General features: G+C 34.0%; 2 protein-coding genes across 2 annotated transcripts; both read right to left on the reverse strand.

Annotated features, from left to right (window-relative positions):
- Positions 1 to 1,603: 1,603 nt before the first annotated feature.
- LOC130980711 (exocyst complex component EXO84A-like) lies at positions 1,604 to 9,952 on the reverse strand. Its single transcript, XM_057904363.1, has 8 exons — positions 9,779 to 9,952; positions 7,930 to 8,027; positions 6,327 to 7,368; positions 5,205 to 5,711; positions 4,714 to 4,902; positions 3,419 to 3,555; positions 3,201 to 3,316; positions 1,604 to 2,061 (listed from the first exon to the last, which is right to left on the reverse strand). The coding sequence occupies exons 1-8, from the start codon at positions 9,950 to 9,952 to the stop codon at positions 1,604 to 1,606; spliced, it is 2,721 nt and encodes a 906-aa protein (XP_057760346.1).
- An 11,240-nt stretch (positions 9,953 to 21,192) lies between these two features.
- Positions 21,193 to 24,548, reverse strand: LOC130982669 (zinc finger CCCH domain-containing protein 48-like). Its single transcript, XM_057906717.1, has 7 exons — positions 23,381 to 24,548; positions 22,926 to 23,111; positions 22,724 to 22,825; positions 22,415 to 22,573; positions 22,000 to 22,179; positions 21,791 to 21,888; positions 21,193 to 21,680 (listed from the first exon to the last, which is right to left on the reverse strand). Exons 1-6 carry the CDS (start codon positions 23,876 to 23,878, stop codon positions 21,829 to 21,831), a joined length of 1,185 nt encoding a protein of 394 aa, XP_057762700.1. The 5' UTR covers positions 23,879 to 24,548; the 3' UTR covers positions 21,193 to 21,680; positions 21,791 to 21,828.
- Positions 24,549 to 27,302: the final 2,754 nt, after the last annotated feature.

The raw sequence follows: 27,302 nt of genomic DNA on the forward strand, positions 1-27,302 counted from the left end.
TTCATTTACGAACTTCCTGAACTCTTTAAGTTGCTCTCTAGGCTTTGAGTGTAAACCAACCTTCTCCTCTTATGTTAGAACATCATTAAAGTTCCCAATGTATATTTGCGCTTCCTCTTGATTCTAGTTATTGGCTGTTAAATTCCTCCATAACTTCTTCCTGTTCCTGAAAATTGGATTACCATACACAAAAACACATTTTCAAGATTCACCATTATTTATACTTATCCTAGTCTTTAAAAAAATATCACACCACGACAAAATATTAATGCTTACATTCGATTTCCATAAATACATAGACCTCCGAAAAAGCCTTGGAGTTCTACACAAAAGGATTTATCAAAACATAATCTCCTTCTAATATAATTAATTCTACCTTCCTTAGCTCTAGTTTTCATATAAAAAAAAACTACTGACGGCTTGCTAAATTTGCAAATTTTTTTAATTCAGCCATTATCGAGGACGCTGCCACTCCTCGACAATTCTAACTTAAAATATTCATGGCTGAATTTGGGGCATGTTTAGACCCGCCTCCTCAGCCTTGTTGTTGTTACCTGCATCCCAATCCTCTGTTCCTTCCTCAGTTCTATCCTATTCTGCTACCTCTTCCTCATAATTTTCTTGCTGATTTGCACAGGATCTTTCTTATTATCTTCCTCCCAGGCTACTTCAGCTATCTGCAATATGCGTCTATCCTCTCTCTTCCTTTTAAGTTTCAAACTTTATTGCATACAATTAGCTAGCTCAATTTCCCACCCTGATGTCCCTCTATTATTCTCCACCATCTTCTCTGCTTCCTCTTCGCCATCGCTTGCCAATTCAACATAATACATATCTCCAATTTCTGCTTTGTACTCTTGCTTGTATTTCTTTTTCTTGCTTTCTTCCCTATTCTCACTCATCTTCTCCTTATTGCTCCTATAACTCCAGCGTGTGTGTATCAGCTCAGAATTGTTATATAATGCCAAAGTTGTTTTTTGAGTCTGCATTCTCTATTGCTTCCATTTGTCTAGTTGTTGTGAATCAGCACTTCATGTTCTGTTATCCTTGGGATGTGGACTTCATAGCTTGCTTCAGCTCCATGATGTTCCTTCTGATCTTGACTCTTTATTTCTCTTTGAGTTATCTCTTCCCTAATCCAATTAATTGGACCTTCAATGTTGGGCTCCCTTCCAGCCTGTTTGTTTTGTTGGACATGTGTTATTTCTATATTAGGCCTTTTGTCAATATTTAACCCAAATTTTACCCTCTCTTGGAACTCTCCTTCAGCTTCTTCTTGTTGGGCTGGTCTTTCTATTCCCTTATTTTTTTACCTGATCTCCCCTGCTGAGTTATCCATTATATAGGCTACCTTTAATTTCTCTAGGTCAGCATTCATTCCCTGAAAATCTGGGATATTCTTTGTTTTTTTTTTTACCTGCCCCTCTGCTCTTTCTCTCTCGTTCTCTTCCACAAATTGATTTTTCAAGAAATCATCTTCCTTTAATTCATGCTGCAAATTCTGCTCATCTCTGATCATACTTTCTTCAGTATCTTGTCTGTCCTCACTCCCTCTTCTCATGTTTTGTTGTCCACGCGTTATTTCTTCCATATCTTGGTCTTTTCATCCTCCTTGTCTTGAGCTACCAGCACTTATGGATGTAGTAGATCGAACCTGGCTAACTCCCAAACCTGCTGAGTATTTAGGCTTTGTCGGATCCCAAACTGCCATTGCTATTTGATTTTTGCAGTTTTTCTTTTCATGTCCAATGATGCCACAGTTGTAGCAGTAACACTCTGGTAACCTTTCGTATTGAAAATATACCCATAGGTTTGACGATTTTTCTCTTGCTAACCAAAATCCTGTTGGAAGAGCCTTTGTTATATTGATGCCTACTCTGATTCTCAAAAAAGATCTCTTAATAACTCCATCCACCTTTGGGTTTTCTACTTCAGCAACAACTCCTAACATGTTCCCAATATGAATGGCTGTTTTCTTACTCGTGTAGTCAACAGGAATACCATGAACTTGAACCCAGAATTCCATAAAATCATGATTAATTTCAAATACAGATTTACCTTCTGTTCAAAGCCGAAGATTAATCAGATTACCTCTCACATTCTATGGTCCATTCTAAAGTATTTGCAGCCTTTTTTTCTGTCTTTGAAACTGAAAAGTAACTTCTTTAATCCTATCTCAGTGACAGCTACACCTGGTGGATTGTCCCACATTCCCAATAAAGCACTCTTGCATGCCTTATAACTTACCACTTTATCAAAGATGATTTTTTTCACTATGTTGAGACAGTCTACTTTAAATCCTAGCTCACCTGGTTTGTTGAGACTGATAACCTTTCTTTTTATAGAATTCATGTCTACCTTTTTCCTCACTTGCTATTGCTTTTTTCTTGTAGATTTTATGTCTGTGTCACGCTACAGGTGCAGTAACCTGTGTAGGAATATGAGCTCAGTTCGGGTTATGAGATCAATTCGGATTATAAAACTCTTTAGATTATTGGTAGTACTAAAAATATGTAATTGTTAAACTTTAAAAATATTTGTGTAAAAGAAGATTGGTAATAGTTACTTATTGGAGAAGAACTTGGTGTTTTAGAAGAACTCTCTTATTGAGAGAGAATTTTCTCTTATTGAGAATCGATGGGACATGAAAAGGTTAAAGTTAAAGTTTGAATTAGGAAAGAAAGGAAAAAGGGAATTGTTTTTTTTTTGGGTTTTGGGATCAGCCCAACAAGAATTGATAGGAGCTGGCTAAATCCCGTTGGTTATCTAGCGGAGTTGAATAAATAATGTGTATGAATTCTTCCATTTAAACATGGTCGCAAAGCAACCAAACATAGCAAACAAGATTAATATTTGACTTAATCACATCAAAAATAAAAAAAAATGTTTGACTTAATCAACTCCTAACTTAGAATTCTTACAAACGTAAAGATTTGATTAGAAGGAAATATAAAATTCTTTTACACAGGCAAGAATACAGCTAAACTCTAATGCGTCCATCCCCACTCAAATTGAAAAGAAACACATTCGTTGAAAATCTGTGAGTAACCATAGCCAGTTGATAGATAATACTACTCTTCAATTTCTTCTTTTATTCTATCTACAATATATGCCAGGATTGATTAGTGTATAAAATGATGTTACTTCCATGTGAATGAAGCAGCTGACAATAAAACGAATTATCCCTGGTTAGTTGTAACCGCCGGCGGCAAAGGGGCTACCGACATCATCGTCTATATCAAAGGCAGCTTTCCCAGTTAACGTCTTTACAGCAATCTGAGCAACTTCAACAAACCACTCATCCTCTGGCAATATACTGCAATGACCAAAGTTCAATTAGTATGAAGCAGTAGATTGTGGGCAATTTGATCATAAATATATTTCCACCATTAATGTTCTTGATGCTAAGTAGATGTACCTGTTGGGATCTAGTCCTGTAGAAGCAACAGCTTCAATTGCCTTACTGATGATGTCTTTGATAGATTGGTGCAGATGACGAGATAAATATCGACCTTGGGATGCAAATATCATCACAAATTGCATATCCAAATAAAGCTGCACATGAAATAATGGGTTCTAAGTGTTAATTTTATTCATTCAAAAGATTAGTCTCAATTAACTTTTCAAATAAGTAGCTGTTTGGTTTGGAATTCTGTTTAAAAATCTACAATATATTAATGAGTTCAATAGAGTAAATGATGAAAATCTTCTTTTAAAGATCACTCATTTTTTAAATTAGTTTTTGAAAGATTTTTTTTTTTAAATTTGTCATTCAAAAATTTTAAGTTAGTCACATTAATCCTTTTGTCACTTCGGTTGCTGACAGCATTAAAATTTGCTGATGTAGCACATTAAATAATACTATATTGACCGAAGCACATATATGCTACTCTTAATTAATTGCTAACATGATATATTTATGTAATTAGATCAAATTAACCTTAAATTGTGGAGACTTTGAGATATTGAAATCTCTTAATTTGATATTAATTTAATCTAATTTCATAAACTTATCATGTTAATAGTCAATTAGAAATATCAAGTGTATACTATAATATCACTTAACATGTTATATTAGCAAACTCTGATGTCATAAACAACAAAAGTAATGAAAAGACTAATATAAACATCTTAAATTTTCTTAAGGATAAATTTGTTTAAACTCTGTAATATTTTAAAGACGAATTTGACTATTTATTTGACTTAAATATTTGGCCATCAAAATACAACAATTTCTCATATAAATATACAAATATATTATTTTATCTCAATAGTCAATCACGCTCACATAAGTATATCGTGTTTTGTACTATATCTATGTTATATCACATTCAAAATACATTATGGCTCGCTTTGAATATATCTAAATGGTTTCACAAAATTACATTAAATACCATCACTATTTGTCATTATTATACTGTTATTTAGTATTTACATTCCATTTAGCAAACACTTACTACTTTCTAAATGAAGCATGTTACAACCACTCATGTCGACCGAGTTGGAAAGTCTCACCCACTCACATGAGTGTGTATGGCCCATTCTAAGTATTTATAGAATATATTATACATTATTTTTATAGGCTCCTAAATCCTAATGGCTTCTTCTAATACTTTAGCATCCTTTTTTATAGAGCATCAACAGAGCTTTAGTTCAGATTATATAAGACGGGGAGTCACTCACAACAAGAAAAAGACTGTTCAAAGTGAGTACCTGTTGAAGGCCAAGAGGACCCAAAGGCGTTGGGCCTGTCTCTACCTCTCCCCAGAAGGTTTGGTCATCAGCAAGAAAAAGGATCACAGACTCTGCAAGTCTCATCAACAAAAGGGTTGCATACCTGTCCTTTCCCACAAACATATCTGTTGCAATTGTTGCCACTCTTGTAAGCTTTGCAAAGAGCTCCTGAACCATAGTACACGATATACTAAACCCTATTAGAATTAAGAGATACTACAGTGCATGTATCAATGCATTATGAATGTTTCAGAGTGGGAGTAAAGGTTCAAGAAGGTCTCTGAAACTGTAAATATGCTTGTCTTTTAGTCAACCATTGATCAACCATCATTGTTTGTCAATGTGGCGTGACATGTAACATTGACCAATGTTGTAGTAAACCTCTCCATTAGTAAAAATGTGACAATTAACTAATAGTTAAAATTTGAAGGATAAAATAGTATTTAAAATGCTAAAGCACACTATAGTACCTGAAAAATTGTAGAAGGAAACCATTCAGGTTGTTGGCCTTGTCCGTCTAAACTCAAATACATCATTGCATTGAGGCGTGTTTCCCCTTCCTCGTTAAAGATGAGCTCAAGAGCATGCTGCCTGCAGAAACTGTCTCTGAGGCGATCAACTTCCCGCTGGAGTCTCTTCTTCAATTCGCGCTGTTCAGGAAGCCTTTGTTGCTTGTCTGATCCTTTTCTATGAGACTCATCACCTTTGCTGCTGTGTGAAAGCTTCACAACGGCACGAGGGATTAATTCATCTGCTAGCAATATTGCATTGGCTAGCACTGCTATCTGCTGTGCTTCAGTCTCAGCAATCTTTACAATTTTATGAACTGATGTACCTTCCAGGTTCTCAGTTTCTACCGAACCTGGTAATGCATTTATCAGCAGATTGATGTAGGAGTTAAACACCCGTAGAAGGCCTTCATATGCAAGACCATCTAACTGTAAGATTTCAAGAGGTTCTACATCTTCAAAAAGTTCCTACACAAACAATCAAACCAAAGAGTTATTCATTTTGAGCCAAAGGACATGAAAAATACTCACTTTGAGCTTCTTGTTCCTCACTTTCTCGTTGACAAAAGTTATTTTTGTCAAGGCTACTTGGCAATGCTTTTCTTTCTTACAGAAGCTATCAGATGCCAACAGTTGTCAAATCAAGCCTGGATAACATTTATATTAAGATGAAAAATATGAGTACAAGTTCATTTTAGTCTTTGAGATTGTATGTGTGAGGTCTACCAAAAACTATTGTATTTATGAATTCTTTTGGTTCTTAAAATTTAACTTTTAGTCATTGTGTCATCTCATTTTTCACTTATTTGTCATATTAATTAACATGAGAGCATCCAGCATCACTTCAGATGTAGAATCAATTAAAAAAAAAAAAAAATCAAATTAGTCCACCAAAACAATAACTAAGTTGCACATATTTTTTATCAGTTTAGTGTGACATATCAATAAAATAGGATAGTGCAAAAATATAAATGGAATAAAAGAACTTAACTCACGTCTTGAAAGTTGAAAGACTAAAAATTTGAAGGACTAAAATAAAGTTAAAAGACTAAAATGCACCTTGTTCCGAAAAAGAATAATCACCTGAACCAATGAGTTGAATTTGTGAGCACTACTTGAAAGTTTTGGCTGGGATGATGAAACAGGAGCGAGGCCTGAATTCCTGCTGGTTGGTGCATAAACAAGTGACCATTCTTCTCCAAGAGCAATTGCAGCAGTGGTTTGTTCAATTCTTTTCAAATTATTGTTCAATGCTTGCTCAACTAATGGCCTAAAGTGTTTGAGCAAGACAGGGGAAAGGGCCAATCCATTAACCTCCAACAGTTGACAGTGGCTCATGCAAACATGAACACTTTCAACTGCAACTCTGAGGCTTCCTGTAGCAGCAGCCGAGGCAAGGATGCGCTTCTTTAGGAGAAGAGCACAATTCTCAACCTGCCCTACGGCCCAAGTAACCAGCTCCGAACTATATGCAGGCTCTTGTTTGCCAAACACTGTCAAAGAATCTGTTGCCGCTCGTGAAATGATAGAAAAGACAAGCTGTGAAAGGCTAGTTGTGTATTGACCAGCCGCTTTAACCCTTCCATCATTGGTGGACTCAAAACCATTCATTTTACGCTGCAACTTTTCTTTGTGTGCATTTAGTAGTAATGTGTGAGCACGAGGACCGTCTCCTAGCTTTTTCAAAGCCCAAGCTGTGAAACGAATTTCTGAGTTTCGAGTGGATGACTGGCCCATAGTCTCTGCTAGCTGATCAGCTAATTTTTTCTTCTTATCAGCAAGGGCATCTTCCAATGCCTGGAACAAAACTGGACTCAGAAGTTTCTCTCTAGTAATTTCTTCTGCCATTTTTTTGCCTTCTTCCAACTTAGCCATCGCTTCGTCCACTCTTTTCTCTGCTAATAGAACCTCCAGCGTTTCTAGAAACTCTATCAGCCATTTCTCTGTCTTGGATAGATCCGTTTTTTGACTTAGTATCTCTTCCATGTCCGAGTTTTCTTTTCTAGCAACCAAGGTACTAAGCTGACAACCTTCTGCTATAGCATGAACTGATGCGGCCTGCGTCACCAGAAGATTTCTCATGGAAACTAGCTCCCCCTCAAGATCCGAAATCTCTTTGGATGTACTGCATATAAAGATTTTCACACATAGTTTTCAACATAGCAATCATAATCATGCTTGCTCATAGTGCATGCGTTTATGTTGGAATTACAACAATCATCGTAGTGATAGTCCCTTATTCAAATGTTTAAAAGTGCAATGCCGGCTGAGAGGGATATAGTTTGATACTTGATGATATCCATATGGTTTGATACTAGATTTGATTATATTAAGGATTCTTTCTTTAGTTGTCTAATTATCCCCGTATTTTCATTCTCAAGGCAACTCACTGCTTGACAGTGTGCACTAAATAGTTTTAATTAAATTAGTCCAAATACTCTAAATAAGTTTTAAGTTAACAATTTCTTAATATCTGTTGCTTCTTTTTTTTTTTTTGTCAAAAGTGACCTATGTAAATGCACAATGGTAGTCACCAAACATGCTTTACAAATTTAATCACATGCCTTCTCCTAACAACTTGGAAACATAGCAGCGGCAACAAAGGTTCCTGAGCTAAGATATGCAATTAGCACTAACAAATTCCCTTAAACCATACTGAGGGGTGTGTGTGTTCTCGCATGCTCACCGAATGAAGGCTGAGTAGTTAGCAAGAACACTTTTCCGCATTTCTTCAGCAGAAGCCTTCTTCAGGTCAACAAGATAAACACACAAATGCCTTATCTCCTGTAAACAGAGAAAAAAAGCTGATTGAATAGGATAGACTAAAGTAATAATATTATTTCATTACCATGTGACTTTATGTGCCAAGAATTAATGGTGTTAGCACTTGGCAAACTGCATAAGAATCACTTAAGTGCATTGAAATTATAATTACAACGACACTTTCAAGGCATGCAAAACTAATATCTAGGAGTTCTACACCAAAATCTATAACAGCATGAATCCTATTAGCATGTTTGGTTTCAGTTGGAAATCTCCAAAGTATTATTGGAAATTGCTCAAAAGCACTTTTGCTGAAACCATGGTTCTGTAATTCCAAATGAAAACTAAAAACGTTGCAAAGGCTAGAACCTGCAACAAATGTTATTTGGTTGGAAGCTTTTCCTTCTGGATTTTCTAAATAGTAGAAACAAGAAGCTACTAGATCACTTAGCATCAGTACAGCATTTATTAGCAGCATAAATACATTATTCATGAAGAGGCATAAAGAAAAATGATAAATATCTGTAACTTATTTTATTACAATAATAATGTAGTCTATGTAATTAATAAAAATAATTCTAATTATAATGAGATAAATATAATAGGTGTTATTCAATAAAAGAAATAGAATTAGTGAGAGTTTTAAATAATAAAATAAAGGATATTCTTCCTCCTCTCTTCGGAATAGAAAAGTAGAGGTTACATTTTTCAAAAGAAATACGTGATAAGAGAAGAAAAATGTCTCTGCTCAACAACATTTATTCTCTGTGCCATCAATAAAAAAGTGAGAAGGTAAAAGAAAAAGAGGAGAAAAACACCTAGAAACAGAAACTTATTAGGAGATTGCAAAATAATTCAATAATTTAAAGCGCAGTGTGTCCATAACTCACAACTTACAAGTCCCCGGATAAGAACTAGGCTCTAACATCAAAGAATAACCACAAGCAAATAACAACATCTCAAAACTCACTAACATGAATCTGGTATATTTTTTAATTATATTCTTATCATATGATAATCATAAATTTTAAGATTTTATATCCGCGTTAGATATAGTTTATGAATTTATTGTAGAAACAAAAACTAACAATATATACCAGTTTTTATGTACACAAGAGTGGTACATGTAACTCGGGCATAAAAAATATAAGTATCCTACTATATTGGCACATACATACTCACAGATATTTGCAGAGCATGTAGACAATATTTCAGTTCTACACTAACAAAGGCTGTCATTTTATTTGCACGTTTAATTTGGTGTTTACTTTAAACATCTCTTAATTCCTTTGTTTTACACTATAAATTATGCACAATGATTAAAGAAATGATTAGGTGTTCTAGACATGTTTCAAAAAATAAATAGTAAATGAATCCTGTATAATACTCTCTTCTCCAATTCACTATTAAATTTATAATCAGTCACTTTTATGCATCCCAAGTTCTGAACAAGAAAAGATAACAGTTGATCAACAGGCCAAACTTTTAACATTCCATCAACTGTTGCACACGCATCACTCATGCACACGAACACGTGCACACATGAATAATATAATTTGCACCTAGATAGAGTGTCTGCAAACACATGTTAACAGAAAGAAAATATGTGCACATGAATCATTATAATAAAATGAACAACCGCATTTTTGGTATACAACGTTGGTCTTCTTCAAAATTATCAACACTTTGAAACTGGTAGTATAAAATGAATAAACCTAACTGGATTACTATTGGAATAAATTAATTAAGGTTGGCATGATGATGCATGGTACCTTTTCATTCATGGCGCGGGATTTGGTTTGGATGAAGGCATTGGGATCAAAGGAGGAACTCTTGAAAACCCTGAGCTTATCGCTGAGAGTGAGATTGGGATTGACCTCAAGCTCCGTCGAGTCTCCGATGCTCGACAGTGACCCTCTCGGAGTCACAAACGCCATCTGATCCATTGACATTTTCTATGATTCTTCCTACCTCCTTCACAACACTTGCGTTGCGTTGATACGAATCACACAACACTGGGATATATAGCTATATAAATTGGAAGATCTGCAGAACATGCAGAGAACAAAATCACGTCGAAGAATAATCAGTTGAATTAGTTTAAAGTGCTTGTTTGGTGTAAGTTGATAGAAAAAGATTTTTTTATTTTTTTAATATATTTAGTAAATTTTTAATAGCAAAAATAAAAATACTAAAAAATTAAAAAATATTTTTATATAATAAATAAATAAAAAAATATTTTTATATTATTATACTTAAATATAAATAATAACAAAAAGATTTTTTTAAATGAATATCTAAATATAAAGTTATTTTTATTTTTTTAGAAGATATTTTGAAAACAGTTTTATTATACATTCAAATTTTTTTTGACATCTAAATTTAATCAAGTTGATCCAAGTCTAATAAAAATTAATTTATTAGTGAAAGCATGAATACACGTTCCAACTCTTTACCCAGTAACCATGTTCATATTCATGTTCTTTTTTACGTTCTTTTTTTTCTTTGTGTTCTTATTCTTCTTTGCATTTTTTGGTCTTATTTTTCGCGTTGTTTTTTTTTTGCATATTTTTTTCATCGTCTTTTTTTATTGCTGCTATTGTTGCTGCATTTTTTTTCTTTTTCTCCTTTTATTTCTTAATAATTTTGCAGCAATAATTTTTTTATTCTTCTTAAGAGAGTGAAACAAGAAGAATTATGAGAAAATGAAATAAGAAGAAAAAAAAAGAAAAAAAAAGATGAAAAAGAAGAAGAAACAACAGCACAAGATGAGGAGGAGGAAGAGGAAGAGTTTTAAATTATGCAGAATTTATCAGAGTAAATAACACCAAAATTTCTTAACAATAACACATAATTTTTTTAGTTTTTACACTAAAATTTTAGTACAAAAGTACAAAAATATCTTCTTTAGTGCTGTATTTTTTTCTTCTTTTTATTCTTTATTTTTTCTTTTTCTGTTACTCTTATTTATTCTTTTAGGAATATTGCTTCTCATATTAGACTTTTGAATGAACATGTTTGTAATGTATTACAATTTTATTTAGTTGAAAGAATGTAGGTTTATCTTCTTGCTAGTGATTTTGTAGCATTATATGTTTCTTTTTCTTTGTTTGATTTTTTTTTATTATTATTAAGAGAGTAAAATAAGAAAAATCATGAGAAAGTAAAATAAGAAAATGATGAATAAAAAACAGAAGAAGATGATGATGATAATGAAGAAGAAGAATGAGGAGGAGGAGTTTTGAGTTGTCATTAAGTAATTTTAGTGTATTCTAAATTTAAATAAGGTGCACTTTTGGTCTGTGCTTGTTTTCAATTGAGTTTGTTTGTGTGTCATTATTATTAAGTAATTTTAGTGCATTTTGGATTTAAATAAGGTGTACTTGATCTGTGCTTATTTTGAATCGAGTTTGTTCGTGTATCGTCATCATTAAGTAATTTTGGTGCATTCTAGATGTAATTTCGGCGCATTCTGGATTAAATAAGGTGCACTTTTGGTCCGAACTTGTTTTGAACTAAGTTTGTTTGTGTGTCTCCGTCATTAAGAAATTTCGGTGCATTATGAATTTAAACTATTATACATATAAGAAGAAGACGACGATGACGATAATAACAATGATGAAGGAGGAGGAAAAGAAAGGAGGAGATTGAAGAAATTCAAATGAGAAAAGAAAGAGGAGGAGGAGATGGAGGTGGTGGCGTGGTGGTGATGATGACGACAATAATGAAAGAGAAAGATGAGAAAAAAAGAGGAGAAGAAGAAGACGACGATGACGAAAATAACGATAATGATAACGATGATGATGAAGATGGAGGAGAAGAAGGAGGAAAAGAAAGGAGAAGAAAAAATTTAAATGAAAAAGAAGGAGGAGGAGGAAAAGAAAAGAAAGAAATTTAAATGAAAAAAAAAAAGAGGAGGAGGAGGTGGTGGTGACAGCGATGATGATAACGAACGAGAAAGATGAGAAAAAAGGAGGAGGAAAAGAAGAAGTAGCAGCAACATGGGAGGAGGAGAGCGCGTGAATTTAAAACCCTTAATAATAACTTGGTTAGGTATTTTACTTGGTTGTAGAGTACAAAACTGCATATGGTTACCGTGGAAATGAGTTAATTGAGAATCTCTTAATACTGACGCAAGTCTTCTAGACTTTCTACCCTTGTATTAAAACATTCAGAAGTTGCAAGCAACTAGTCCGGATTGACGGCACACATTTGTATGAAAAGTATAAAGGGACTCTTTTAAATTCGGATCAATCATAAATACAATAATTAAATTACCTGAAATAGGCTCATCACCCACATTATCACCTGAACAAGAAGCACAAACCACATCATCACTTGTACCAGCATGATTAACCTCATCCTCACATGCAAAAGTCTTATTAACAACATCGTCACTTGCACAAGTTTCATCAACCGCATCGGTATTCTCCTCCTCGTCACCCTCAGACATAGAAATACGTGTTGGAGTCTCACAACATCCAATCTCCCTATGAACACTCCTACCTGAATCAACAGAAGTTCTCAGCATAGAGTGCTCAGAATAGGACCGTGGTGAGCACATGACATCCAAAGATAATTGACCTGGAACAACTTGAGGCATCGACACCTGTACAAGATCCTGAGTAGAGAATAAATTATTCACCCACTGAGATGACTCAGGACCCTGAACCCAATCAATAATGTATCTATATTATTTTGCATCCTATGTTGTTGTTCCTAGTCATTGTGATAATGAATAGTGCGATGTCTGTGTTGGTATGTATTTCCCGTGCATAGTAGAGAGATGACTGTATGACTATATGGTAAGCTGGTTGAAAAGTTGTGCACATTTCTGTGTATATGGTGGGTATGACATAACAGACTGGGTGGAAGGTTGTGCGTATTCTTGTAAGTATGGTGGATATAAATATTGTGGTGGGTATGAATATGACTATGGATATAGTAGGTATGGATACGGTGGGTATGCATATGCTTGTGGATATGGTGGTTGTTCTCGCCGAGATGGTTGTTCTTGCCGAGGTGGATGTTGTTGCTGAGGTGGTTGTTCTTGTTAATGTGGTTGCTCTTGCTATGGTTGTTGCTCTTGATTGACATGCTCGGAGAGTCACAGGTGATCACCGACTTTACAAACATACCAGTCCATGTACTGGTCAGATGGTTGATAGTGGTCGACATGTGCACCGGTCAATACGCTGCAGGACTGTTTAACTACTGTGAAATCCATTTTTCGTGTTCTACGCCCCAGTTCTTATTTTTTCGACCCGTCAGGACTATGTTATGGGAAGCTCCGAGTTTCAAAGGTTCGACTAGAGGTCTTGATGAAAGTAAAATTGTCTTCTAACCCTATCAGTCAGATGCCACTCTACAACTTCAAAACATATTAAAGGCACAGTTTTACTCCAGAGATCTGCACTGTTGTTGATCTCAAATAGATTAAGATACAGCACAATCAGATTGGGACATATGCGTCCCACACAAACGGTAAAAACATATCAAATCTCAAAGGTATAAATGCGCAATTATCAATTTAATTTAATATAAAAAAGTCTAAATGACAAAACACGCACCCTGTCCAAAAGAAAGATCGTCCAACCTTCTCCTAACATCAGTGATTGTCCAATTTTTATATTGCTTGATAGCTGGTTGATAATCATTCCACCTGACATATTGTAACAACCAATATTTTTATAAAAATTTGGATATAACCTCCCCTAAAAATGGAAACCACCTTTACGGGTTCCCTCAACTCATAACTCATTTGAACCATCAACCACAATATCATCAAATTAAATCATAACTTATTCTAATATTAGTTACTACATCAAAAATCACAAAATCCACATCTTAGCTAAATCTTATTTGCGTGCGAGTGAAAAGCTGGTATTCATCAGCAGCGCTCCTATTGACAACATCCGTATCCAGGCCAACACAAGGCTATCATGCCTGCAAGGTGTACAATGCACTCAACCCTACGAGGTTTCCTCTGTCTATGAGGTATATATGTCACTCTCCCTGTGAGATATATAGAGTATTAACTTTGCGAGATGTACATGGCACTCACCCTACGAGGCAATGCAATATAGCGAGTAAACAGTAGAGGAGACAATATCCGGGTTAGCTATCGGATGTGTCGGGTTTGGCTGTATAACCGACATAAGATATTTTTGGCCATAGGACAGGTATACATCATTTGCATACGTTTTGATTCTTTTGGGTTTGTTTAATTGTCTAGTTTGCCTAATTATACATATTACATGATTATATGCTACTTGTTTTACTTGAATCTACTTGTGTACTACTTAATTGCATTGCTTGTGTTTGTACAACTGAAAGGTCCTTCATGCTGGTGTTGATTAACATTGAGGGCTAGTGTTTGTTCTGGTTATGATGCTGTTTGATTGGAGAGTTGAAGAAATGTGAGAATTGTTGACTTAGACTTAGAAATTCCTAAGATAGTTGCCATGTTATGGAGTAGAGAGAATAATAAGATGGATATGATAAGGCGTGAAGTTAAGATGCTTAGTGAGTTCTTATTATAGTGCATTATTTTTATTTGGCACTTTTACCGTACTAGGAACCCATGGGTCGAGGGTTCTCATTCCGTATATATCTCTTATTTTTCAGATGCAGGTCCTGGTATTCAGCAGTGAGCTGTGCTTCATTTGAGAGATGGCAAAGATCTTTGAACTCGGTTTACTTTCTGTCTAGAATCTATCCGTATTTATTTTGAAGAACTTATATTATGTATTAATCTCTTTTGGAACTTGCCTATAGAGGTCTTATGTATATTTTAGGAGAGATAGGACCTAATATTGTCAAACTGCTTTTATTCTGTACCATAGCTGACCTAAACTTCGCGGGTTGTGACTAGTGGTTATTTACTTATCTTATATATCTATATTCTGTCTTTATCTTATTCTTCTCTACGATTTTATCTTTATATCATTCTCGATTCACGCTTTATCTTCTTGTCGATACGTGAGTATTACACTTCGCAATTTTATTTTTACCCTTTTCAGGCTACTCGATTAATACTTCCTTTCAATTATATCTATGCTTATGTATTGTAATAATCCACCTTAAGAATCATACCACCTTATTATCATTGACTTATGACTCGAGCTAAAGATTTGAATATTAGGGTGTTACATTATAGTATCAGAGTAGTTCGTCCTCATGAGCCTGAGAGATGGACTACTTATGCTTCAATGCATACTTTGAGTCTGTGCTTGTGCTAGTTAGGGTATCTAACTAATATGTCTAGCATGAAGTTCATGAGCATACCTTTGGTAAATTGAAGCACTTAACTTGGGATATTAAGATTGATCACCTTGGTATTACTTGTTTAATGTGGACAGAACTCGAATGTCGTCTCATGGACATGAGCGAGGTACTCGAAATGGGAATCTTGGCTGTGGGATATATGAGATTGGTGTGTTAATTTTGGATTGTTGAGTGAAATACTTGGAAGCGAATATTTGAAAGTGATTGGTTTATTTAGGCTTGAATTAATTGGATCTTGATGATTGAGTAGAGAGAAGACTTGTAAATGGTATTGGTATATTTTGCATGTGAGCAATTTTGTAGGAATAGGATAATGACTATTGTTAGAAAACTGATGTACACGTTTGACTAATTAGATAATGTGAGTGTTAAGGTTAAGGATTTTTAAGAGATTGTGATTGAGTTCTTGGGTGAGCATAAGCATTATTTTGGCCAAGGTGAGAAAGCTTAAAAGTGAGCATAGATTTTGTGATCCGATAAGCGAATAGGATGTGAATGCATGATTAGATTCTTGGTGGTTAATAATCAGAATTGCGTTACGGAAGCACGGTGATTTTAGTGGCTTTAGACTTGTAGTGACGTGGGATATGAAATTGTTTCGAGGATTGACGAAGGATCGAAGAATGGAATGTGTGAGTGTGTGGTTTAGGCTATAATGGATTGATTTAGATTAAAGTGTTGAGAAATTGTTTGGTGTTTGAGATAATTGAAAAGAATTTGAGATTGATTTAATTTAGATGGAACCCTTGAAGGGCAGGGATGTTTTATAAAGAATGAGATGGTACGAGTTTGGTTGAACTTGAGGCAACATATATGAAGATAGAAAAGCAAATTTTGAGGACAAAAATTTAAATAAGGTGGATAGGATGTAAAATCTCGATTTAACAAAAATTAAATAAATAATTAATTAATTAAATATGGACCGTCGGGGATGAAAATTTTAGAATTATAATTTGAAAATTTAAATATGATTTTTGGATTCGGAGGACTTTTCCAAGTTGGAAAATATAGTTTTCGGCGTAAAAACGTGAACTGGCATTTTAGCCGGCAATACTGGCTTACGACTGTCCGGTACTGCGATTGAGAAAATTAATTGAGTATAGAGGGTAAAAAGTTAAATTTTATTTTGGGAAAGTAAAAATAATTAAAGCGTGGATTAAAACGCTAATCTTAAAGGTTTTGGCCCAAAATTGAGACAACGGGCTAAACCGATCAAACCGGACTCAAATTGGGTCCAAACCTAACATATATATAGCTTCATTTAAGCCTTTTAAGCACAACACAACCCTCGTTATTGAGAGTGTGTAGTTGCAGGAGAAGAGAAGGATTGAGAGAAACCCTAACTCCCCCAAACCTTCAATCTTTCATAACTTTTGATTTGGAGCTTCAATTGACGAGCCATTTATGGCCACACGTCGCGCTCAATGAGCTCTTTAATTCTATCTAGGTATTGTGATATGAAACTTCAAAACTCATGCACAGTTTTCATTCTCCTCTCAATTTCAAGTTTTGACTTTGGGTTTTGAGAAATTTTGTGGTTTTGGTTGTTTAGGGGTGCTCTAGTATGAGCTATTGGCGAATTTCGTTCCAAATTTTCATGGGTTAAGATAAGAAACCTCAAAATCCTTGTGATTTATCAAATTTATGAATTCTATGTTGACATATGTATTATATTGATTGTGTTAGAGTTGTTGGGTGAATTTTTGGTGCTCTTGGGAACTTGAATTAGTTTGTAAAACTCTTGAGTGAGCTTGGAAGTGGAGATTCAATTATGGTGGGTGTCTTTGTGAACGAGGCTTAAGTGTGGGTGTGAACCACCGTTAATAAGGTACAGTTTAAGTTTCATTTAAGTACTGTATGATGTGATGAGAATTCCTAAGTTGATTGCTCATAGGATTAAGTTTAAATTGTGTGTTTTTTTGGAATTGATGTGTATAGATGATATGTTGTAGAAAATAATTAATTGGATAAGTATTGTGTGATTTTGTATATTTGAATGATGATAGTATGTGTTGAATTATATATATATATATATATATATATATATATATATATATATATATATATATATATATATATGATGAATTGGACCGGAGATCGTGAATCTTGGGTCAGAGGCCGGAAAGAGGTAAGAAAGGTAAGTGGTATTTGTATGGTGTGATGATATATGAGATTGAATGGATTTTGGATATTGAATGTGTAAATAATTGGAATGATTATTGAATAATGAGATTTGAGGCATTGAGGTGTGGAATTGATGGATTTGGGTTAAATTATGTGGATGAAGTAGGTTTGGATTTGGTTAAGTGTAAATATGTGAATATGGTTGGTTTGTGGTCAATTTGATAAGTAAAAACTGTTTTGACTTGTGGACATTTAAAAAGATTGGTAAATACCACTTTTGGTTAAAAATTGAATTTTGGTCAATTTTGACGAGTTGTAACTCGACCCTCGGAGTTGAACATTTTAAAAAACTAAATTTTTATAAAAATTCATTCATCGATCTTTTCAACAATTCAAGAATGGTTGAAAAATGAATTTTGTACCAAAAAATATGAAGGTTTGAAAATTGGGTTTAAAAACTGACTTTTACACTTAACAGCTTTTTACCTTTTCTGCAAGACTCGCGAACGCGGAGGTGCCACGCGATACGGGCATTGGGCACTGTCCAGTGGCCTTGCGTACCCGGAAGGAGGCAAGCATACGTGGGAGTGTCGAAATTGAAGACTCGCATACGCAAACATGGTATGCGATGTAAGTAAACGTTGCTGTTTTTACCACTCGCGTACGCGGCTAAAGCTCGCGTATGCGACACCCCCAGTTTTCATTGCATGTATACGCGAGCCACCTGCATGCGTACGCGAAACCCTCAGATTTTTAAAAAGTGTATTTTTATGTATTTTAATCATTCTTTTGTCTCCTAAAGCTTTATAAACTTCGATACGAGTCTAGAGCCGGTGAATTAGAGGATAGAGAAGTTAAGAATGAGAATTTATGAGTTGAGAACTTGGAGAAGAATGACGAACTTGTTGGTTATTGAAAGAAAGTGTGCCAGACACTATATCCTTGGAACAATAATGTACCAGATACTATATCCCTAGAATGCTGAGACTTGAGAGTGAGAATAGATTGAGATGAGAAAATGGAGATGACTAACGATGATTTGAGGTTGATGGATGAGTTGGGGTTGAGGATTTCCCCTTAGTTATTGTGGTTATAAAAAGAGACACGGGTTTTATGCTTGCGAGGTGTACAGGACACTCAACATACAGGTTGTTCTGCCTGCGAGATACTAAAAGTGATGGTGAAATCATGAATGGTTATATGATGATATGGTAGGGTACTAACCCTGTGAGAAATACAGGCTATCCTGCTTGCGAGGTGTACAGGGCACTCAACCCTGCGAGGTTTCCTCTGTCTGCGAGGTGTACAGGGCACTCACTCTGCGAGGCTATGCAATATAGCGAGTAAATAGTAGAGATGACAATGTCCGGATTAGCTACCAGATGTGTCAGGTTTGATTGTATAACCAACAGATGATATCATTGACTATAGGACAGGCATACATCATTTGCATATGTTTTGATTTATTTGAGTTTTTTTAGTTGTCTGGTTTGCCTAATTGTATATATTACATGATTATATGATACTTGTTTTACTTGAATATACTTATGTATTACTTGATTCCATTGTTTGTGTTTGTACAATTAAGAGGTCCCTCATGATGGTGTTGGATGACGCTGAGGGCTGGTGTTTGTTCTAGTTATAATGTTGTTTGATTGGAGAGTTAAAGAAAGGCGAGAATTGTTGACTTAGACTTAGAAATACCTTAAGATAGTTGCCAAGTTATAGAGTAGAGAGAATAGTAAGATGGATATGATTAGGTGTGAAGTTAAGATGCTTAGTGAATTCTTATTATAGTACATTGTATTTATTTGGCACTTTTATCATATTGGAAACCCATGGGTCGGGGGTTCTCATTCTATATATATCTCTTGTTTTTAATATGCAGGTCCTGGTGCTCAGCAGTGAGCTGTGTTTCATCTGAGAGATGGCGAAGATCTTTGAACTCTGTTTACTTTCTGTTAGAATCTCTCCGTATTTATTTTGAAGAACTTATATTATGTATTAATCTCCTTTGGAACCTGCCTATAGAGACCTTATGTATATTTTAGGAGAGATAGGACCTAATATTGTCAAACTGTTTTTATTCTGTACCTTAGCGGGCCTAAATTTCGCGGGTCGCGACTAGTGGCTATTTACTTATGTTATATATTTATATTCTGTCTTTTTCTTATTCTTCTCTACCGCTTTATCTTTATATCATTCTTGATTCACGCTTTATCTTCTTGTCGATACATGAGTATTACGCTTCGTGATTTTATTTTCACTCTTTTCAAACTCCTCGATTAATACTTTCTTTCAATTATATCTATACTTATGTATTGTAATCCACCTTAACAATCGTATCACATTATTATTATTGACTTATGACTCGAGTATAAGAATTTGAATAGTAGGGTGTTACAGAAAGAGAATTGAAATGGATCTCCTCACAATTGGCACACAATTGAAACAGTTATTTTCCACTCTTTTTTTGTTTTATACTTTTATTTGTCCTTATCAATCTCTCCTAACAATTAATCGGCACACAATTGAAATGGTTATCTCTCCATTCTTTCTCTATTTTATTTATCCTAGTCAACTTCACGATTTCTATCTTTCGATTTGTAGGAGTTGGCACAATGATCGTATTTACTCTCGTCAAAGAATCTGAACACGTAATTTTTTTTAAATTTAAATCAATCCAATTCAATCTATAATTTAATCTAAAAATTTTTATGTACTCTTTTTTAGTACTAATTGTTCAAACATATTTATTTTAATCTACCAACTTTTTTAAGTACTAATTACACGTTAAAAATTTGAATTATTGATATTATTTTAATTATAATTTTTTAATAATAATACACATATCTCATTTATATTGTAAACGAAATACATGCAAAACAAAATTTGGCTTATCTCTGTTTACATTCATAATTATTTCTTTTACCGTGTAAACAAGATAAATCATGTGATGTAAATTAATAAATACGTTATAAATTATATATTTTGATAAATAAAATAATTAAATTTATTTAAAAAAAATCTGAGAGAGCCAACACCTGAAAAAGAGCTTTATAAGATTTTGCGCTCTCCCACGACATGAGCTAGTTCATTAACCGTAGGCTCTGGAGAACCATCCGTCCATCACCACAAAAATGAGCTCATATAGTGGGGGAGTCGAAGGTTTTAATGTTTTATAAGACTCTTTTTAATGTGTTGATTCTTCAACAATGTAAAACTCTTTTTGAAGTGTTAATCCCATACTATTCATAACACAATTATAAATATGATATTTATTTCAACAAATTTCGATTCCAAATTACTTGCCATGTGAATCATGTTTTTTAATTGAAAACCCCATATTAAAGCAAAACTATTTTTTACGGAAGAAAGCTTGAAGTTGAATTTATTTGATACATAATAATATACTTAAACATTTAAATATACACCACATAAATTAAACTCGTTATTCAAGCATTCACCATATAATCTTTTCATCATACCTTAAGTTAGAGATTTTATTTTTCTGTGTATTTTAACTCAATAAAAACTAGTTCATATAAAAAAAGATTTAAAATCTAAACTAACTGTGTATATAAACTATGGTTTGAATTTGTTACGTTGACTTATTATTTTGATTTTTGGATCTGTCTATAATCAAAATCGAGAATGGTTAATTATCTGTAGTCACCCAAAAAACTATTTATGATTTAATATTACAAAAATTAAATACCTTACGTGAAAAATTTAAAAACACATTCACCTTTTTCAAAATTCATGACCTTGAAAATTGTATAATACATAAACTGTTATATTATATATACAAAATTCTTTTTAAATTGTTCTATACAAAACCCAAAAGAGAGGAGAACAAAACAACATTCCATGGCCAGTTAATTATTTCCCTTCGGCATTGCCATCAAGGAACAAGGAACCAACCAAAGAGTAATTACAACTTATCCAACAAAACAAAAGACAAATAGACCGAATAACAAATTGAAACACAAACATCACTATTTTCTCATATCATAGGTATTATACATGCAAAATTCCCCCGATTATCACAGATAGAACATGATCCAACCAATGATCTTGTAGACTCTCTTCATCCAAAAACCTTTTGTTGTTGTAGCTCAGGAGATTAGCACCTTGGGCTCTTCCAACCATTTCCACACATTTAACAAACCGCTCCCATCTCCAGTGAAGAAGAGTCCATTAGGACCTATCTCAAAGGATCGAACTTCTTGTTTGGTAAATAGTCGACCTCTCTCTAAAAACCTGTAGAAGCTAGCACATTAAGTAGCTACAGTAGCAAGAAAAAACAAGCCCCATATAATACAGAGACATTGCAGCAAAAGTAACTAGACGAAAGCTTGATGGTGACTCACGTAGGCAATTCATACATACGAACTGAATTGTCTTCGCACTAACAAAACAATATTGGCTTGGCGTCTGCATCAGTCATCCCATACAGTCTAAGAACAGCCTATAATAAGAAAAAAAATGTTTATACAAACAAATCACCTCCTTCATAAACAAAATTAAAATATCAACTAAAACATATTGGTGCATAAATATCAGTAGTTAAACAACTTACATTTTCGACAATGTGAGTGTATGCCACTTTTAGAGTTCCCTCCTCAGTGCACACCCACACATTGACTGTGCAATCAGATGAACTAGATAATAGATAATTATCCCAACAAATAAGTGATGTGACTACGTCTGTATGTCCGTTAAGTGTCATCGTGCACTGTAATGTATCAAGGTCCCAAACCTGTAGACAGTAGGAAAACAAATATTTTAGACCCACTGCTGGTTTAGAAAAGAAGACTAATTGCATAAATAACAGGGAAATAATGTATAAACAGCCAAGACTGATCATCACTAAATTACAAATGAAACCATTCACCAAAAACAAAATATTGTGAGGATGGTCTAAACGATCTACATGAAGCATATCTCGTTGAAATAAATAAATAAACAAATTGCAAGTTCACAGAAAACACTACCTTAATGCTATGGTCCATGGACCCAGAATACAGCATCTTGTGGCATCCAATAGCAAGACAAACTACAGGTTTAGTATGGCCACTTAGTGTTGCAACCAGTTCGAAAGGAGACTCAGCTTTGGGTTCAGAGTTGCATCTCCAAGCATAAATAACACCATCCTGCAATTTAAATAAACAAATTATTTAAAAACTAAGACAACAGAACGAGCAGAAATGTGACAGCTTTAATCAAACAACAAAAGTAGCAAATGGCTAACTATAAACAATGATTGAATTATAACAACCATAAATCACTGCAAGGTGATTTACCTCTGCTCCAGCAAGGAGGATATCATTGCCAACATTCAAGGAAAGGACTTGTCCTTTAGGTCCATCAAGAGTAACATTTGCACCGGTCTGAATATTCCATGCCTTAACAACAACCACAACCAAATTATCACCATACAGTTAAAGTTCCTATGAATAAGACATCATTGCTACAATAAAATAAAAGAGTGAAGTATTCTCTTACCTTCACAGCATTCTTTATACCAGCAAAAATCCATTGGTCCTCAGATATCAATGAGGTGACTTCAGAATCAACACTTATAGTATTAACACAATGGCCGGTGTTGCAGTCCCATGCCCGAACTGTGCCATCAGTACTGCCAGAATAAAGTTTGTCTGAACCAGATGGCAGTGCAATCCCAGTGACAACCTGTCAACAAAAATTTGGGACTTAGCTATTCCACTAATATTGGCATAGTAGAATCTAACTCAATGGCACTTACTGAGTAACTTAATTGGAGTAAACATTTCAAAAAATAATTTTATTGGCACCCAAACTTATTTCAGTTACAAAATTAATGTACCATCTAAGTTCATAAACCAAAGCAATTCACTAAAGAATTAGTTTAGCAAAACCACTCAACAAAATATACTTTCATATGTTAATATCAAATAATAAAAGTGGAATGAGACATGTACCTTCTTGTGTTCATAAAGCTTTGCAAGTGTGGTAAACCCATCACCATAAAACCATGAATGCAAATTCTGACACAGGTCACCATGCACACAATTGTCAGTCATCCAATATTTACAAATACTGCGTGATTTCTCCACAGAAGCCATAGCAATAGCGGCCACATCTTCTACATTTTCAATCTTTTCAATCACTACAGCCTTTTGTTCACATTTGGTTGGCTTCTCAGCAGACACAACAGCCTTCAGCGCACAATTTGCTGGTTTCTTGACAGCCTTTGGTGCGCAATTTGTTGGCTTCTTAACAGAGGAACTGTTCATCTTCTCAACACAAGAATGGGGCTTCTTTGAATGCTTATAGTATACATTGGATGACAATGTTGGTAACTTATGCGAAAATCTACAAGGATTTCTGTTGCATCTCCCAGCTAGCCAGTACTTACATGTTGGGGATGTTGTTCGACCCAAAAGTTCAGTCCTCCTTGTTGTTGTTATAACAGCCATAATACTATGAAACAAAAACACAATCTACATCAGGCACAAAGTATCCCCATGAATTAGACCCTTCATTGCTCATTGATCTCTTCCAAAACTCAAACAGCAACCCATTCACAAGAAGCAGCAGAACCCATTCCCTCGTCAAAACCCAAATTCTGTTACTCCACAACTCTCCATCAACCAACTTAACACAGCTTAATTAAAATACAACTTATGAACAGCAAGAGAATAAAGAAATTTCATAATGACAATAATTTACATAGTTTGATGAGAAATCAAACAAAACCCCTCAAATAATTTAACCTTGCTCTCAACGTCAATAATGAAATTAAATGGAACCCTAAAATAAAAATCCAAACTTTCCACCAGGAAATAGCGTGGAGCTTCAGCGAGGTCAATCCAATCGGAGAGAACAACGCTTCACGTAGACCATCCATGGCAAAATAGGAGGAGAAAGTAAATAGAGAATTCCAAAGAAGCTAGCATTACAAGGAGCAAACCTGAGTAGAGAGTAGAATTGGGATCCAGAACCGCAGTAAAACTATAGGGATTTCAATCTGAAGAGTCAGAGAGATTCAAAGAAAAGGAAAGTGTTTGTATAATAGTGCAAAGGGAAATTGGAGTGAAGATCCTTTATTTATAGGTTACGTTTGCGCTGAGCAGTTACAATGTTAAAGATTTTGGTTGTTTGGGCAAGTCAGAAAAAGATTTCATACATCCGAAATTAAATTAAACCGGGAAAAATCAACGGAACTGTTTTTATATAATAAATAACAAAATATTTAATAATTTTATTATTGGATTTATTTATAGTTTGAAGTGATTTATTTATAGTTTATATATTTAATTATATAACCGTAATAGAAGTATCTTATTCAATCATTCACTATATGATTTTTCTAAACTCATCCTAAATGCTCTTTATTAAATAAAAAATTCTATATTCTTTATTAATTAAACAAAATTTAATTTTCTATTTATTATATTTTATATTAATAATTTACATTTAAAATTTATAATTTATAATTTATAATTTATAATTTAAGATTTATAATTTAGATGGTAAAATTCAAAAAATATTGTATTTTTTACATTTTAAAATACATTAGTCTTTGTCATTTTTTATGATACTTTAATTTTAGCCATTTTTCCTCCTAGATGTGTATCATTTTTAAATCGATAAAAATTAGTTTATATTAAAAAAGATTTAAAATCTAATCTAAATCCTCTTCTTCAAATCTAAACTATTATGGGGTATAAATAATAAGATTTGAAGTTTCTAGATTTCAAGTTTAAAGCTGACATAAATATCAAAACTAACTGGGAAAAAAAATTCAAAACACAAACTCAAATTGGAGTTAATAGTTAAAAGCCTAATACACTATGGTTATCATGATTATTCATTCATTACATGTTTCCGGTACGGTTTAAAACAAATTTAAAAGAAATCATTCCAACCAAAATTTTATGATTTATTAGGTATGTTTATATTAGACTTTTTAACCTACAATTAATATTCACATACAAGCATTTTCACTGTACAAGTTTTATAAGTGCTGAAATTCTCTTAGCCCTAAAACGTGCCTCTTATGGCACGTATGTTTCACGCACTTTTTTAACAGATTTTTCAATCAATCAACGCACGAATATTTTATTTCCTTCTTCGAAAGGATTTCGTTTTCTTCTTCTGCATTTTCTTGCCTTCTCTCTTCTATCTCTTTCGTGTGTTTCTCTCTGCCTTTTCTGTCACCGTTTACGTAAGATTTTCTCTCTTTTCTCTTTCTTCGTTTTTCTCCTTTTCCATTGTTTCTAAAATCAAGCTCTAAAATCGTTTTGAAGATAATGGATGATTCAACTTCAAATTGTCAGCTGAACTAGAGTGAAGTGGATTTTGAATTTGAATCCAATGAAGTTCCTGAGGTGTGGTTTAATTCTAGTTAATAATTGAATCTGAATTTAAATCCAATTAGTAGTTTATAATTGTGTAGCTGAATAATGCGTGAACCTTGCCTGTGAAATTTGTTGTTCATTATTCCTTGTTTGAATTGAATCTAATCTATTAGTTCTAATGAATTTTCTGCATTTTAAATCATACATTTGGGTGTAAATTAGGAATATTTGGGTATATTTTTAGGACAGTTTGGGTATTTACAGTTTCTATTTCTGTTTAATAATGATTCATGAATCTGATTTTTGTTATTTTTTATGATGGTTTTATAGTTGTATTTACATTCTATAGATTATGCTTGTGTTTAATATCGTGTATTTTTTGGTGTTTTTTGCAGCCCCTCTATGTCGTTGATGAGCAGTTTGTTCCCAAGGTTGGAATGACTTTTAACACCCTTGAAGATGCTGCAAAATTCTACAAGGATTATTCGAAGGCTGCAGGTTTTTCTATAAGAGTTCGGAGCACAAATAAGAAGGGAAACAAAATTAAGAATCAATTGATTACATGTAGCACAGAGAAAAAATAAAAATAAAAAATATCTCCCACCGAAAAGACAAATCCCTCTGTTGGTTTAAATTGTCCTGCAAGAATTTATATACACATATTGAAGGACGTTGGTGTTTGGGTCATTTCGAAGGTCGTGTTGCCATCATTCACATTCTTGCTGTCCAAATCAAGCAGAGATACTCAAACAGCACAGGAAACTAAGCATGTCCGTGCGTCGTACCATAGAGAATAACGAGGAAGCCGGTATCAGACCAAGCAAAACTTACCAATCATTTGTTGCAGCAGCCAGGGGTCACCGTTAGTTAAATTTTATCGAAAAAGGTGTGAGGAATTACATCACGAGAGAAGTGCGAAATGTTTCAGAACTAGACGATCCAAAAGAATTTGGCAAATACTTATTAAGAATGAAAGAGAAGAATCAGAATTTATTTTTCGAGCTCGAACTCGAGGATGATCAGTCGATTAAGCTTGCTTTTTGGGCGGATGCAAGGAGCAAAGCTGCCTGTGAGTATTTCGGAAATGTTATTTCATTCAACACCACCTATAATACAAACAGCTAATATGCTGTTTCGGTTTATGATGTTGAATTAATGTTGTTTTATGAATCTGCTGTAGAGGTATATATTGGATGTTTTTGGGTATATAAAGTCATTATTTGGATGTATTTAATGATTTTAGTTCTGTTTTGTCATAATTTGTTTCAGGTATAATTTGGTTTGTGGTTCTTTTGTCGGGGTGAATCACCACGGTCAGTCAATACTTCTTGGATACGTTTTTTGATGAAAAACGAAGATATTCAATCATTCAAATGGTTATTTCAATGTTGGCTTCGTTGTATGAGAGGAAAGGGTCCGAAAGGGATTCTTACCGATCAAGGCGCATCGATGCAAAGGGCTATTGAGGCTAGTATGCCCACAAAAATTAACTGTTGGTGTATCTAACACATCATGAAGAAAATTCTAGTCAAATTAAACG

This window comes from Arachis stenosperma, chromosome 5 (assembly GCF_014773155.1).
Source record: "Arachis stenosperma cultivar V10309 chromosome 5, arast.V10309.gnm1.PFL2, whole genome shotgun sequence".
Lineage (NCBI taxonomy): Eukaryota > Viridiplantae > Streptophyta > Magnoliopsida > Fabales > Fabaceae > Arachis > Arachis stenosperma.

Bases quoted from the DNA above. Each gene is read 5' to 3' on its own strand.
- LOC130980711 (XM_057904363.1), bottom strand. From the start codon at position 9,952: ATGGATCAGATGGCGTTTGTGACTCCGAGAGGGTCACTGTCGAGCATC. The intron at 8,028-9,778 runs GTACCATGCATC...CTCTGTTTACAG, and splicing joins CCCGCGCCATGAATGAAAAG to GAGATAAGGCATTTGTGTGT. The intron at 5,712-6,326 runs GTGATTATTCTT...TTGTTTGTGTAG, and splicing joins AATTCAACTCATTGGTTCAG to GAACTTTTTGAAGATGTAGA.
- LOC130982669 (XM_057906717.1), bottom strand. From the start codon at position 23,878: ATGGCTGTTATAACAACAACAAGGAGGACTGAACTTTTGGGTCGAACA. The intron at 22,180-22,414 runs GTAGTGTTTTCT...TACTGTCTACAG, and splicing joins CCATGGACCATAGCATTAAG to GTTTGGGACCTTGATACATT. The intron at 21,889-21,999 runs GTAAGTTGTTTA...TTCTTATTATAG, and splicing joins ACACTCACATTGTCGAAAAT to GCTGTTCTTAGACTGTATGG.